This window comes from Mus musculus, chromosome 3 (genome assembly GCF_000001635.26).
Source record: "Mus musculus strain C57BL/6J chromosome 3, GRCm38.p6 C57BL/6J".
Lineage (NCBI taxonomy): Eukaryota > Metazoa > Chordata > Mammalia > Rodentia > Muridae > Mus > Mus musculus.
This window is the reverse complement of record NC_000069.6, coordinates 89,993,296-90,008,088: the sequence shown is the minus strand read 5'-3', so window position 1 is coordinate 90,008,088 and position 14,793 is coordinate 89,993,296. Positions and strand designations below refer to the sequence as shown.

The 14,793-nt window shown below is 42.3% G+C and overlaps 2 protein-coding genes and 1 long non-coding RNA gene across 48 annotated transcripts in view; 2 read left to right on the top strand and 1 right to left on the bottom strand.

Moving 5' to 3' along the window:
• The window catches only part of Ubap2l (ubiquitin-associated protein 2-like), a 53,021-nt gene extending 44,521 nt beyond the window's left edge, over positions 1 to 8,500 (top strand). For 10 of the 42 annotated variants that reach the window (XR_003954413.1, XR_003954411.1, XR_003954408.1 and 7 more), the window contains 4 exons: positions 1,472 to 1,805; positions 4,777 to 4,844; positions 5,613 to 5,810; positions 7,098 to 7,685. Coding sequence is in view for 32 of the 42 variants with exons in the window: in XM_006502156.3 (XP_006502219.1) it covers positions 4,777 to 4,844; positions 5,613 to 5,810; positions 6,221 to 6,271; positions 7,098 to 7,193 (413 nt within the window). In the remaining 10 variants the exon portion in view is untranslated. Of the gene's footprint in view, positions 1 to 562; positions 2,097 to 4,776; positions 4,845 to 5,612; positions 5,811 to 6,220; positions 6,272 to 7,097; positions 7,802 to 7,835 lie in introns of those variants that run through there. The other 32 variants (XM_017319762.1, XM_006502172.2, XM_017319755.2 and 29 more) reach the window with 13 other exon arrangements.
• On the bottom strand, positions 6,764 to 9,329 carry Gm19710 (predicted gene, 19710). Its single transcript, NR_045749.1, has 4 exons — positions 9,168 to 9,329; positions 8,792 to 8,944; positions 7,804 to 7,917; positions 6,764 to 6,974 (listed from the first exon to the last, which is right to left on the bottom strand). It is a non-coding gene; the product is annotated as a predicted gene, 19710 (long non-coding RNA).
• Positions 9,330 to 9,372: 43 nt separating this feature from the next.
• Hax1 (HCLS1 associated X-1) lies at positions 9,373 to 12,643 on the top strand. Of its 5 annotated transcripts, none has more exons than NM_011826.4 (7): positions 9,373 to 9,561; positions 10,086 to 10,351; positions 10,515 to 10,702; positions 11,791 to 11,842; positions 11,972 to 12,078; positions 12,185 to 12,275; positions 12,379 to 12,643. In NM_011826.4, exons 1-7 carry the CDS (start codon positions 9,509 to 9,511, stop codon positions 12,462 to 12,464), a joined length of 843 nt encoding a protein of 280 aa, NP_035956.1. In that variant the 5' UTR covers positions 9,373 to 9,508; the 3' UTR covers positions 12,465 to 12,643. The 5 variants fall into 5 exon arrangements, with proteins under 5 accessions (NP_035956.1, NP_001268961.1, XP_006501509.1 ...); XM_006501446.3 differs by having other exon boundaries at positions 9,392 to 9,561; positions 9,986 to 10,351; positions 12,379 to 12,636; XM_017319570.2 differs by lacking the exon at positions 9,373 to 9,561 and adding an exon at positions 9,591 to 9,764 and having other exon boundaries at positions 9,986 to 10,351; positions 12,379 to 12,636.
• Positions 12,644 to 14,793: the final 2,150 nt, after the last annotated feature.

Sequence of the window (14,793 nt, the reverse complement as noted above, 5' to 3'; positions counted from 1 at the left end):
ACTTGTATCCACTATTCACAGTGGGAATGATCAAAAGACTAGTGTTGGCTGATCTGAGTTTGAGAAATAAAAAAGCAAGGACCCCAGGTTTCTTTGAAATGACATTGAGGGAAAATGATAGTATCCATGGCACTGAGAGTTAAAGAGTTCTGAAGAGAAGAGATAGATACGTTTCTAACACTGTGCACAATATGTTTGGCATAAATGTGTTTGTATCACTAATTTTGTTACATGACTTCCCCTTTTTAATTCTCTAGAAGACCTACAATGTGGAGAAAAACAAGTAGACATGATTGACTACTCATTAGAGTGAGACTTGAACCCTTAGGCTTCTTCATTTATATAGCTAGTCTTGTTGCTATTGCACATCTGGTGGCACGGAAGGAAGTATATAGATTTTATGGACACATAGCCTCTGGCCTCTATACCTGATGTCGTGCTTTACTTTTGGAAGATGGAGATAAAAAGAACATTTTGTTTTTGTAGGGTTTTGTTGTTCTTGTTGTGAATTTATATATATATATTTTAATTTGGTTCATTTTGGTTTTGTTTTTGGAAACAGGGTGTCTCTATGTAGACCTGTCCTGGCACTCAGTATGTAGACCAGGGTGACCTGGAATCCACAGATTTGTCTGCCTCTGCCTCCAGAGTTCTGGGACTAAAGGTGTACACCTCCACATCTGGCTTGTGTTTTTGTTTTGTATTAATTTTGAGACTAGTTCTCTATGAAGCCTAGGCTTGCATCAAATTTGTGGCAATCCTTTTGCCACTATCTCCTGAGTAGTGATGTAATAGGTATATACCCATATCTGACTCTAGTAGAGGACTGGAAACAATTCCATGTAATTTTTTAAAGTGACTTTTAGGTGAATCTGGGGGAGGTGGTTGGTGCAGTTGCTAAGGGATAAGGATTGAATTATCTTTAAAAGCTTGTAGCATGGTTACATTTTTATGTAAATAAAAACCCACAATTTTATGGGATTTAGAGGGAGCAACCAGTGTTCTTCACTTTTCTGTGGGCTCTGGGTGGGTAAATAAGCATTTCAGTGATTAGAGAGCTGAGTACAGAAAGACTGGGTCATGATATATATTAATTTACAAATCTTGAAGAACTGCTGAGATTTAATACCCGTACTCCTTATGGCTACTACTCTCACTGAGCAGGACCTAGCCTGATCTTTGGTGGGGAAAGAGGTATAAGCTTTTTGACTTGGAGTGGCTTCATCCCAAAATATGTACTACATTTAGGTATTGGCGGTCCAGTTACAAATATTTTAAAGGGTATGTGATTGATGAAAGTTGGAATCTGATTCTGAAACTTCTAGCTTCTTACTTACCTTAAGATTTCAGAAATCTGTTATAGCAGCTTTTTGAGAACCCCCAGTTCCCAACCCCCAACAGAGGGCTCTTATCATTATATTCCTCATCAACCTCTAAATTCATTTATCTTTATGTATTTGATTCCTTTTAGGAAGAAAATATCCACCCCCTTACAAGCATTTCTGGACGGCTGAGAGCTAATTTGGCCCAAGCCTGGGGGCTGTGTTTTGTGTGTGTGTATAAATTTGCACTGAAGTCTTGTTTCAGAAACCAGACCACTGAGGAGAGCCTGCTGAGCTGAGGCCATGGCCTGCGTGGCTTGGGGAAATGAGTTGGTGGATACCTTCTGGGCTTTTGAACTTGCCCGTTCCCCATTTCCCTCTCCCCCATATGTTTGACCCTGTCTTACCCATTTCGAGTTCGAGCCATGCAGCACCTCCGAAGCATCAATGCACACACCTGCTGTTGCTTTTGATTTCTGGAAGGCATGTAGTTCCAACTTGTAACAAAATATTTGTAGTCTTCAATAAACTGTGGTATTTCTTTAGCTAACTCTGCGTTCTTTCCGTGCATGTCTTTCTGGACACTAGGAGCCAATGCTGTATTGTGGATAAAGGGTGGAGGGTGGCTTTTTCAATCAATCCCCAGTATAGCCAAAGAGCTGTTAGTGTTTTAGTTTAGTGGTTTTTAATTTGGGTGGAGGGAAAACAGTCTGTTTCCAGCCTACTGATTGGTTGGTAAAGCTATTTATAAATAAACAAAAACAACAAAACTGATTTCCTATGCTTTTATGTCTTTACTTTTTCATATAGGTCATCCCCTTGCCTCTGGCATAGGCTGAGGGGAAAGATAAGAAGTTAGAGTGTCATGACATGGTGAAAGGCAAAAGAGGTAGTGTTCAAAGCTGTTGTTAGGGAACTATCATCTTAGACTTAATTTCTACATCTAGTTCTCAAAGGCTGACTGGTAGCTGATTAGGTTATTAGTGATCAATTATTTGATGACTTCAGGCTTTTTGGGACCAGTGGGAATGTGGTCCTTTGATGGCTTTTCAGAGATAATGAATTACTTGTAAGTCATTTTTTTAAACTTGTGGATATAGCCAAAGATGTATGGGAGATGTTTGGTCAGATATGCTGGTGGAAAATTTGATCTCCGTGCACTCACTGCCTGGCACACTATCATATCAGCCTTTGGTTTATAACATAAATTTGAACAATGATACTACCACTCTTGGTTAATTGGAACCATATATTCAGCTTTCCTTTAGTAGTTCCTACCCCTCTGGTCCTATGGAGTGTAATCAATTTTCTAAGTTGCTACAATGCTAAGTAAAAGAAATGTGTTCTTGTTTTTTTCTGCCTACCACCTACATTGTTTTTGTAATGATTTGTATAACTATTGAGTTGGGGTAGGCAGGACATGTTGGGGTGGGAAAAAGAGCAGAACTCTATTCTGAGGATCTCTGGTATAACAAGTGAAAATAGGAAAACCAATGCCTGTTTTTTGTTGTTGTTTTAGGTTTTCTATTAAATAGAGGCTATTACAGCTACTATACAGAACTTCTCTCCCTCTAGCCCCATTCCTAGTTCCTCATATCTTCTATGCAATTTTTAGATCTCTGAAACTAAACTTTTTAGGTAAAAAACAAAACAAAGTAGGAACTTGCTAGAACTAAGTTAACTCCTTACTACCTAGCTTAAGAATCCAGTTAGTATTTCTCCCATTCCTGTGTAACCAACCACCCTGGCTTCTCTTTGTAGATGGTAACCAGATCAGCTATATGCACTTAGCTAGTAAAAATAAGTCATTGTCTCTCTGATTTTGTCTTTAAATTCTCTATTTATATCTTGGCTTATCTCCCTTCTACATCAAACCTCTGACTAGCTTTAGCCCCTTTCATAGCTGAACTTAAAGTTATGCCTGCTACCCATTGTTCTGTCAGATAGAAATTGGGTCTGAAAAGAGAAGGAGATCTCTGCTACCTCCAAAAGAGTTTGTTGTATTGTTCCCTTTGTTTACTCTGTGCCTTCCAAGTATGCAGTTAATCTTGCTTTATTTCTGTGGTTCTGTGCTTTTTTTTCCTCCTAGATTATATTTGTTCCTTCTGAAGGGCACTATTAGAACTTGTGTTGTGGTGGGGTTTAAGAGTTAAATTCTTTTCCCTCGGTGCTAGAGGTCTTTCAGGCTAGACAAGCACTTAATCATTGACTAAATCTTTAACCTTTAAAGACAAACATTCTACTGGAAGATTCTAAATGATTGTGAACTTAACTCCTAAAGGCTACCTTTGTTGTAGAGATTGGCTAGGAGAGTTGTGGCTCTGGAATTTGTATGAAGACTGTTGAATTGTGAGTGAATAGAGTATTCCTTACGATTTTTGTCGTTAATACATTTCTTCTCAGGAACAAAACAAAACTCCATCAGAGTGCTCCCATATAAAAGAACAATGTACCTTTGGAGGCAGGAATCTAAGAGCATAGGAATGCAGTTTTTCTGGTTTCCTTTTTATCTTTACAGGAACTGATAATGTATTCTTTTTTCAATTGTGAATTAAATTTCTACATTTTTGTTTAAAATGTCTCTAGTAGGATGCTAGAGGATCCCCATGGCTTTTCCTGTTTTCTTGATTTATTGACTTAGACTCTCAGGAAGAAAGAGTATAGTAGTTAGTTCAGTTCAGCTTGAGAATAAATCACAATGGATTATACTGCTACAGGCTCCTTTGAACTGTGGTGGTAAGGAATTTTTCTACAGGAAATGAGACCTATATGAGTTAGGTCTGGATTAAAGCTGTTGTTTCAGGGACAGACTGAAAACAAGATTGTTTCTACATTCTGTATTACCCCTTACTATGTCTTCCCTATGCACCATATCGCTAAAATTATAAAACTAGAAATTTATCTTATTTCAGCCCATTAATTCATAAAGATATACGCCTAGACGTTCTACAACCAGAAAAGTGAGACTTTAAGTAAACTGGGATTCTAGTAAGTGCTCTGGGACTGCACTAGACTGTTCTTACTTAATAATGTGGATTTGTAAGGATTTTGAGCAAAATCCTTAATGTCTATAGAACAGAAAGAGCCAAATTACCCATCTTAAAGGGCATAATTAAGTGGAGTTTTAGTAGACTGGTTCATAATGGACACTAAATTTATTATATCCTTTTGCTTCCAAATCATACACTACTGAGATATTGCTAATACCCCCTGTTCCCCTCAAAAAGCAGCCCATATATATATATTCCATACATAATATCTATAAAGGACAAAAGAATTCTTAGGCAGCATTTGTGTCATGAATTCTGACATCTCAGAACTGACGTAAAAGTGGAAAAATTATACCAAAATTCTTTTACAGTGCCATAGCTAGAAAAGCGGCAGATATCACTGTGTCCTAGGAACAGAGGCTAGGCTAACAACAGAGCTAATCCTCTCTCTCCTCCTCCACTAGGTGTGTCAGTCACCTCCAGTAACACGGGCGTGCCAGATATATCCGGTTCTGTGTACTCCAAAACCCAGGTAGGTATCTGGTCTGGATGAAAGTAGAAAGAGATGGATGAACATAGAACAGTTGGATTTGAAGTTAGAACAACCCTCAGGAATGCTGTCAAGAACCTGTCCTACCTTTTCTAAAATGAATTGTCTCTAGGCTTCTGTTTCATTCTTTCTAAATCCATAACCAAAAGTGGGAATGAAGTGAAGTGTTTGTTATTGAGTTATTTACAGATATATCTGTTGTCTGTCCTTTTTCTGTCCCAATAAGATCTTCGTTTTTTTTCTAAAATATCTAAGGAGTTTGAATTTGTGCTAAACTACAGAGGCAGGAATGCTCAGACTAGTCAGCACATTTCTCTATCTTCTTATGAAATTACTTTTACTTATTTATTTTGAAGAAGGGTTTCATTTTGTAGTCCTAGCTGACCTGGAACTCATTGTGTAGACCAGACTAGTTTCAAACTCCAAAGATCCACCTGCTTCCCAAGTAATTGGGATTAAAGGTATACACCATCATGCCTGGCCAATGTAAGACTTCATGGCGTGCTCTAACAGTCATCTCCCTGCTCGATCCTTACGACAAGAGTTCAGCAATATTTCTTTTATTTGTGAGGAAACTGAGGTTGAGTAGTTAATTTGCCTAGGATCACGGAGCTATGAAAAGACAGAGCTAGAACTAAGACTTCTGAATATTTGACTTGAGGTATGCTATTGCTTCTGAGGCCTCAGAAAGTCCTAGGATTCTTCTAATGATCATGTTTTACTGTCTTCCCTCCTGTTCTCCTGGGATAGCAGTCCTTTGAGAAACAAGGGTTTCATTCCGGTACTCCTGCTGCCTCCTTCAACTTGCCTTCAGCCCTAGGAAGTGGAGGGCCCATCAATCCAGCCACAGCTGCTGCCTACCCACCTGCCCCCTTTATGCATATTCTGACCCCACATCAGCAGCCACACTCTCAGATCCTTCACCATCACCTGCAGCAGGATGGCCAGGTAACAGCCCTTCCCTCCTCTCTCCTTTCCCTTCCTCTTCCTTCCTATCCCTTAAAACTACCTCCCTTTTCCTTTTCTTAACCTTCCTTACCACCACCTTCACCCAGCCCTCACCAGTGCCAGCCAGGGGCACACAGCACATACACAAGCGCACATAACATGAACAGTTAGCAAAGGAAACATGAAAGAATGGGCCAGATTGAAACCCTTTTATCCGGTTCCTTTGGTACCTTTCTCCTCCACCTCCCATGGCACAGTTGTCCTTATCCTGTCAGACCTGGGTCACACCTTCCCTCTAACCTCTCCCAGCCTTCTCCCTTCCCTGACATTATAGCTTTCCCTTCTAACAGTGGAGTTCTATTGTCAAAAGTTTGTCCCTTTATTTTCCATATATCCTGGTTCTGCCTCAGCTACCATATTTGCAGATGATTCTCTGTTGCCAGCGCCAGCAGGAGGAGCAGGTAATGAAACTGAATAATATGCTTGAACCAACCTTTTTAGTCCCCATTTCACCTCCACAGCCTCAGATAACTTGAAAAGCCTACCCAATCACAAATCGGGATACACAAACAGAAACACTGTGCTAAGCTCTCTGGCCTCCCCATCCTCTCTCTTCCTTACCCCCCTCAACACCCTCTTTATCTTTCTACCCTCCTCAACTCTGGAAAGCACTTGGTTACTAGAATTGAAAAGATTCTTGGGGCAGCATCTGGAGCCTGATGCCTCAGGTCTTTGTGGCTTTGAATTGGTTTCACATTAATTAATGTGTGGTGGTGGGAGAATCTGAAGGGTGGTAAAAGAGACCTCTTAAGATTCCCAATGTAGGTGGCTGGGCAACTAAAATAGGGCTTTTTTGCTCTCAAAGATAGCTTTCTACGTTTCAGCATTCACAGAGATGAGTGAGAATGTAATCACCTTGTCATCACTCACTTTGAAAAGGTCAGAATTCTCATAGTTGCTTTGTTTGTTTTTTAGACAAGGGCAGTGGGTAGTGGGGAAGTCAACTGAACAAGAATAGAACCAACTCACCATTTTATCTCCAAAGTTTTCTTGTCCATTTTTCATTTTCTTCTACTTTAAGGTTTAAAAAAAAAAAGTCACCTTGTAAAAGAGGCTATGTAGACCAAATTTTCTGTGCTTGAAAAGTAAGCTTCATAGTAGGTTCTAAGTAAAAAAAAAAAATGAGAGAGCATGACTATTTGCACATTTCCACTTGAAGATGTTACAGATTGGTCCCACTAACTAGACACCTTTTTCCTCCCCCATAACCTTCCCATTCCCCTGCAGACGGGCAGCGGGCAACGTAGCCAGACCAGCTCCATCCCGCAGAAGCCCCAGACCAACAAGTCTGCCTACAACAGCTACAGCTGGGGGGCCAACTGAGGCCCTGACCCTCTTCTCCTGTCCCATCTTCTGAGAGGGCTTCTCAGCCTGGAAACTATGGAAACAGCATCAAAGAGAGAAAAGAATGTGGGGCGATTCCGCTGCTCCACACCCCCAGCGGCCCATCCCACACCTCAGCTTCATGTCTGTCCCATCCCTATACCATCCCACCCTGTTGTATGTATTATAGGATTTGTATTTTCTTCTCCTCCCCTCCTCTTCCTCCTTTCTCTTTGCATTCAAGATTATGAAACTTTGCTGTGGGCCCTGCCTTTCCTTCACTTCTTCCTGTTCACCCTGGTGGTGTATGGGTGAGGTGGGAAGGTGACCCCCCCCCCAAATATATATCAGCCCAACAGCCCTAAGTCTCCTCCTTTATTATTAGGAAAACCAAACCACACACACACATACAGACACACACACACACACACACACACACACACACACACACACAAAATGGCGTCATAAATATGAACAGCATTGTCAGATGGATTAGTTGAAGTGTTTTTTTTTGTACTGTGTCTTCAAATTTAATGGATTAATGTGTCTTGTATATATATATATATACATATATATATAAAAAAAGGAGAAAAAAAAAACAAACCTCTACCTTCAGCCTCTGCCCATTCTTGCTCCGTCTAGGATATCCTCACTCTCGTCGATGACCAGCTTGGTGAATAAGTATTACCGTACCAACTGGGGCCTCTTCTAGCAGGCTCGAAGGCTGTGGAATAAAGTGAAATCTTTGCCCTTTAAGATCTCTCACCTTAATGTGCTAATATTTTGCCCTTAAGGGGATTTCCTTATACATTCTGTGACTGGAAAGAACTACTGCAAATCTTCATTTCTTCTAGAAACTGCCTCATCTACAGCACGTTTCAGGAAGTGAAAGGGGAAGGAGCTAAGGACATTTAGAAGGCAAAGGACCTTGTGGGAATCTAAGCATGGTTTTAAAGGATTCTGAAGTCTCAAGCCAGCATTAGCTGCTGGCCGGCAGAACTCAATCTTGGGGTCTTTTTCTCTTTGGAGGAGTATAGTAGTTCTTGTTCTCTGAGTTATGTTTTTGAGACAGTCTCACTATGTAACCCTGACTGGCCTGGAGCTTGGTGTGGAGACCAGGTTGGTCTCACATTCAGAGATCTGCCTGCTTCTACCTCTTGAGTGCTAAGGTTAAAGGTTGTCAGCACTACACCCTGCCTTGCCTATTTTATGTGGCTTTGAAATGCCTACATTTTGGGAAAAGAATGGATGATCTTAGAGCAAGACCTGGGGTGGGGGCATGGTGCAGTAAAAGGTTTTTGGACTTCAATTACGTGAAAGAGAAGTTTCATTTTTCTTTGTAAGAGCCATATTGCCAGGGACTCGAGATCCTGTTTCAGCCTTCCAAAACTGCAAATATCCTCTGTGCTGAGGAGGTGAGGGAGGTCTGTTTATTTTGAGTCAGAGTCTCACTCTGTAGCCGACTTGCCTGAAACTCAGTGAGGAGCAGGCTGGCCTTATACCTCCCGAGTGGATTAAAACACCATCAAATTTCATTACGGCATGGTTTTCCCAAGACACAAGTAGCTTCTCGTTCCTGCCTAGTCTACAAATCTTACCTTGTTAGTTGGCCATCTGTTTAGTTTTTTAAAAGCAGCGTGTGGTGGTAACCGCCTTAAATCCCAGCATCTGGGAGGCATTAGGCAGGCGGGTTTGTAAGCCCCTTTGGTCTACAATCAGTTCCAGGACAGTCTGAACACCACACAGAAACCCTGTATCGAAAAAAACAAGCTTAAAAACTCCCTACTAGCTGAAGAGATTCCTAGCATCTTTATTCAGCAGTAGGGAAATCGCGGTTTAAGGAACTAGGTAACTTCGCCTAGCCTAGTATTAGACGTCACCGACATCAGTCTAAAACAAAACACAAGGTGGGGGGTGTTTTCTGATCCTGGGGTGAAGCAGGCCTCTGAACAGGCCACTCCCTCTGGCGGCTACCTGGGACCCTCCAGAGAGAAACGGAAACCCCCCTCGGGGGCCTGGCAGATCAGCAGGAGAAAGAATCTCCTAGAAGGGACGTGATCTTGAACTGGGAATTTCGCACGTCCACCCTCACTCAAAACTGAAAGGTAGCGTATAGAAGCTTCGTGTCTGAGGAGCACGGTCAGCCCCGCCTCTTCCTCCGGCTTACGACTTTTACGACAACGCCGCACCGTAGGGTTGCTTTCCGGCAGCGAACGCTGAGCCCTGGCTATATCCGACAGGGTAGCGTAAGCTGGTCGTGGTCTCGTGTTGCCCATGGGCTGCAGAGCTTCAAAGTTTCTAGTGCCCCTACTGGAATGAGCGTCTTTGATCTTTTCCGAGGCTTTTTCGGCTTTCCTGGACCTCGGAGGTGAGAATAGTTCTGGGCTGGATATACGGGAGGGGTGTTTTGGTGGACACTTGACCCCTTCATCATATTTTTGGAAAGCTTCCTTTCCCGCCCCCTTCAACTCCTGCTGAGAGGTCAAAGATCGCATTCTTGAGTACTCACCCCGCCACAGTAATCAAAGCAGTGGTTAAGAGGACAGAAACGGCAGCTTTCTCCAGACCTGGGTGATGCAACAGGGACCTGGGCGGAGAAAACAATGGGGGTCTGGGGAAGAGGACCATGAGCAAGTAATTGGGCGATTAGTAGTAGGCTGGATGACCCTGAAGAAAAACCATGGGTCGTCTGGCAGCTGTTGGGAGGTGCGGAGAGGCTCTGTTTAGAAACAATACAAAACCCTAATAGATCCATCAACGTTGTTCTGAAACCAGATCTCCTGTGTTTTCAGCTGCCCAGACCCCTCTTTGGCCCAGTTTGCTGCCCTTGTGTTGATTTTTATGGCTTAGACAGTGTTGAAGTCTTCGTGGCTTATTTGCCTTCACTCTCAGCCACAGAGATCCTTTTTTTGGAGGGATGACTCGAGATGATGACGACGATGATGATGATGATGACGAAGCGGAGGAAGACAGAGGCGCGTGGGGTCGAGAGAGCTATGCGTTTGATGGTTCTCAGCCTCCAGAGGAATTCGGTTTCAGCTTCAGCCCCAGGGGAGGGATGCGATTCCACGGCAACTTTGGCTTTGATGATCTAGTACGAGATTTTAATAGCATCTTCAGCGAGATGGGGGCCTGGACCTTGCCTTCCCACTCTCCTGGTGTGTGAATTTCCCTGAGGGAGACCCTATGGGTTTCTAGTGGGTTAGTGATGAATAACAGAACTTGCAGAGTAGTTGGGATAGTCTACAGAAATTGATTTTTAAAAGACTTAAAATGTTTAAGGCCTTTCCTATCCCAGAATCACCTACCAACTTTCTACAGAACTTCCAGGTCCTGAGTCAGAAACACCTGGTGAGAGACTGCGGGAGGGGCAGACACTACGAGACTCAATGCTTAAGTACCCAGATAGTCACCAACCCAGGATCTTTGAGGGGGTCTTGGAGAGTCATGCAAAACCTGAATCCCCAAAACCAGCTCCAGATTGGGGGTCGCAGGGACCTTTTCATAGGGTGAGTACTCTCTGCACCTGAACTGTAAGCCCTTGGTGGGATCTCTTAGAGTTGAGTTGCAATTTTAGCCCCTTTAATTAGTTCATTTATCCAGATTTTCTTCATTATTGGGATTTTCGTTTTGAAACTTACTTCACTGTATAGATTTAGATATCTGCCTGCCTCTGGATTAAATGTGTGCCACCACACCTCATCTAAGATTTATTTTCTTTTATATGTATGAGTGTTTTGCCTGCTTGAATGTCTCTGTACCACATGTACCTGTGCCCACAGAGGTCAAAAAGGATATTGAATCCCCTGGAACTCAAATTATGTATGGTTATGAGCCACCATGCTCTTGCTGGGAACTATAAACTATGGTCCTCTACAAGAGTGTCCCCTCCCCTCTCTTATTTGATTTGATTTGTTTGTTTATGTATTTTGAGACGGAGTCTCTGTAGTATTGGCTGACCTGGAACTTGCTATATAGACCATGCTGGCCTCAAACTCAGGGATCTCCTGCCTCTGAGTTTGTTAGTTAGGATTTTGTTGCTGTTTGTTGGTGTTTTGTTTTGTTTTTTGTTTGTTTGTTTGTTTCAAGACAGGGTTTCTCTGTGTAGCCCTGGCTGTCCTGGAACTCACTCTGTAGACCAGGCTGGCCTCGAACTCAGAAATCTGCCTGCCTCTGCCTCCGGAGTGCTGGGATTAAAGGCGTGCACCACCATGCCCGGTTTGACACCTTCCAATCTTAAACTTGAAGGTCAGAGAACCCATATTCCTCCCTTGTTCCAAAACCCCAGAAATACTTCCATTTGGGCAGCTTATATTCACATACCTTCTTCCTTAGTTTTATATGGACTTCTACGAAAAAGAATTCCTGAAATTCTTTCCTGCACTTTTAAGATTCGTTCTTAGCCGGGCGTGGTGGCACACGCTTTTAATCCCAGCACTCGGGAGGCAAAGGCAGGTGGATTTCTGAGTTCAAGGCCAGCCTGGTCTACAAAGTGAGTTCCAGGACAGCCAGAGCTATACAGAGAAACCCTGTCTGGAAAAAAAAAAAAAAGATTGGAAGGTGTTTTTTCACTGATTGTGTGTGGCTTCTTCTACAGTTGGATGATACATGGCCTGTGAGTCCCCATTCTAGAGCCAAAGAGGACAAAGGTAAGTCTAGAAGGAGGCACATTTACCATACCATTCTCCTGAAGTTCTCTCAGAAGGTTCTTCCTGAAAAACGTATCTAATTACCTGCCCTCCACTCTCTCCTGGCTTGTCATCTCTCTGCCCTTCCAGATCTTGACTCCCAGGTTTCCCAGGAAGGTCTGGGTCCACTTCTTCAACCCCAGCCCAAATCGTATTTCAAAAGTATCTCTGTGACCAAGATCACTAAGCCAGATGGGGTGAGTTGAGAGGAAGAAGTATAATCCTCTGGGGAAAGGGACCAGTATAAGAAAATACTAAACTCAGCATAGTGCTGTTAGCAATATATTGGGATTTCTCTTGCAGACAGTGGAGGAACGCCGCACTGTGGTAGACAGTGAGGGCCGGAGGGAGACCACAGTGACCCATCAAGAAGCCCATGACAGTTCCAGAAGTGGTAAGAGTATAACTCAAAAGGCCCATCTCTTAACATTTTGGGGAAAGGATGTGCCTACCTTTTGATACATCTTCTCTCTTTTTGGTGTGACTTTCTCCCTTAGATCCAGACTCTCAGAGATCTTCAGCTTTGGATGATCCCTTTTCCATTCTGGATTTGCTACTAGGACGTTGGTTTCGGTCCCGATAGCGTTCTTAAACAGAGGCCTTCAGGTCCTTCCCACTCCCTTCCTGTTGCCCATTGCCAATAAGCTTAGCTCTGTCTGTCATCCCAGGGTCTTAAATGTGTGAAACAATTAATTGAGCTTATGCCAGTCTGTCATTCATCCAAATTGACCAATAAAGCCTTTATTTATGCTAAAGGTCTTAGTCTTGGTTTTGTCAAGGTCCTTTTAATTTACAGACCCATCCAGGGCTTCCAAAAGTTTCTTGGCTTACGATTTTATTTTATGTATATCAGGGGTAGTGTACACATGTAGAAGTCAGTACAACACGTGGGAGTTGGTTCTTTCCACAGTGTGGGTTCTGAGAATCCAGGTCAAGGTCTCAGGCTTGGCAGCAGGCTCTCCTACCCACTGAGGTATCTCACCAGCCCATCCCAAAACAATATTTAATACATTAGAGTTAGACACAAAAAGAAAATGATTTTATTATTGAGGAAATAGAGGTAATTCCAGTAGCATTTCTAGAAAAAGATTGCCAAAAGGTAGTTTTTTGGTTTTGTTTTGTTTTTTTTAAGATTTATTATACATAAGTACACTGTAGCTGTCTTCAGATGCGCCAGGAGAGGGCGTCAGATCTCATTACAGGTGTTGTGAGCCACCATGTGGTTGCTGGAAATTGAACTCAGGACCTCAGGAAGAGCAGTCGGTGCTCTTACTGGCTGAGCCATCTCACCAGCCTGTTTCTTGTTTTGTTTTTAAAGATTTATTTTATGTATATAAGTACACTGTCACTGTCTTCAGACACACCAGAAGAGGGCATTGCATCCCATTATAGATGGTTGTGAGCCACCATGTGGTTGCTGGGATTTGAACTCAGGACCTCTGGAAGAGCAGTTAGTCCTCTTAACCACTGAGCCATCTCTCTAGCCCAAGGTATTTGTTTAAAAGAAAGATAACTGCTTCCCTAAGTACAAAAACACTAACTCAATAATTCATGAGATAAACTGCATTCCGTGGCCAAATAGGTTTTTTGTTTTAAAGGTGGAGCCTTACTGTGTTGCTTCTGCTAGCCTGGAGCTCCTTAGTAGACATCAGAGATCTGCCTGAATCTGCCTCCTGAGGCTGGGATCAAAGATGTGTGTCACCACTCCTGTGCGATTATTTTTATTAATTTTAATGTTAGAAAAATTATAATTAACAAAAAATAGATTATTTTAAATTAAAAATTCATATTATCTTAAACTGAAGTTTTTTTTTCTTTTTAACAAAAAGAATTTGAGACAGGGTCTTAATAGCCCAGCTATTCTAAAACTCACTATGTAGTTCCAGGACAACCAGAGCTACACAGAGAAACAAAACAAGACAAAAAGCATAACAATCAAGGACAAGACAAAAAAGTTTAAAAGAAAAACCTCTGTTGGCAGCACTGGTGGTGCCTGCCTGTAGTCCCAGCGCTTGGCAGTCAGTACCTGAGACCAGTCTGGTTTACAGAGTGAGTTCCAGAACTGCCAGGGCTACACAGAAACTTTGTTGCATACAAAATCTCTTGTTTTGTTTTCTTATGTTTTTGGGAAATAAAGCTTTTTCTCTAACTCTTTGGTTAGTGTACATTGTTGGGTTCTTTGTTTTTGTTATTTAATCTCTTCTAAACTAAGATTAAAATGGTACTCTTCAGTTTTAGCTGCTAAAGTTTTTGTTATTTGTCCTTTTTTTAAAAGATTTATTTATTTTATGTGTATATGAGTACACTGTCGCTGTACAGATGGTTGCCAGCTACCATGCGGTTGCTGGGATTTGAACTCAGGATCTTTGGAAGAGCAGTCAGTGCTCTTAACTGCTGATCTATCTCTCCAGCCCTTGTTATTTGTTCTTAAATTCACATGAGCTCTACAGTGGTGATTTAGGCCTTTAAGGCAAGAACCCTTAACATGAACCATGATTCTAGACCTGATATGGTTTCATATTTGTACTTTTTCTTTTTACGTCTAAATTCTGAATTTTATCTTTGTATATGGCATAAATTAAGAAACCAAGTTTATTTTTTCCCATTTAGAAAAAAAGTATAGCTGGGTAGTGGTGGCGCACACCTTTAGTCCCAGCAGTTGGGAGGCAGAGGCAGGCAGATTTCTGAGTTTGAGGCCAGCCTGGTCTACAGAGTGAGTTCCAGGATAGCCTCGAAAGAAAGAAAAAAAGAAAGAGAAAGAGAAGAGAAAAGAAAAGAGGGGCCGGGCGGTGGTGGCACACGCCTTTGATCCCAGCACTTGGGAGGCAGGGAAGCAGAGGCAGGTGGATTTCTGAGTTCGAGGCCAGCCTGGTCTACAAAGTGAGTTCCAGGACAGCCAGGGCTACACAGAG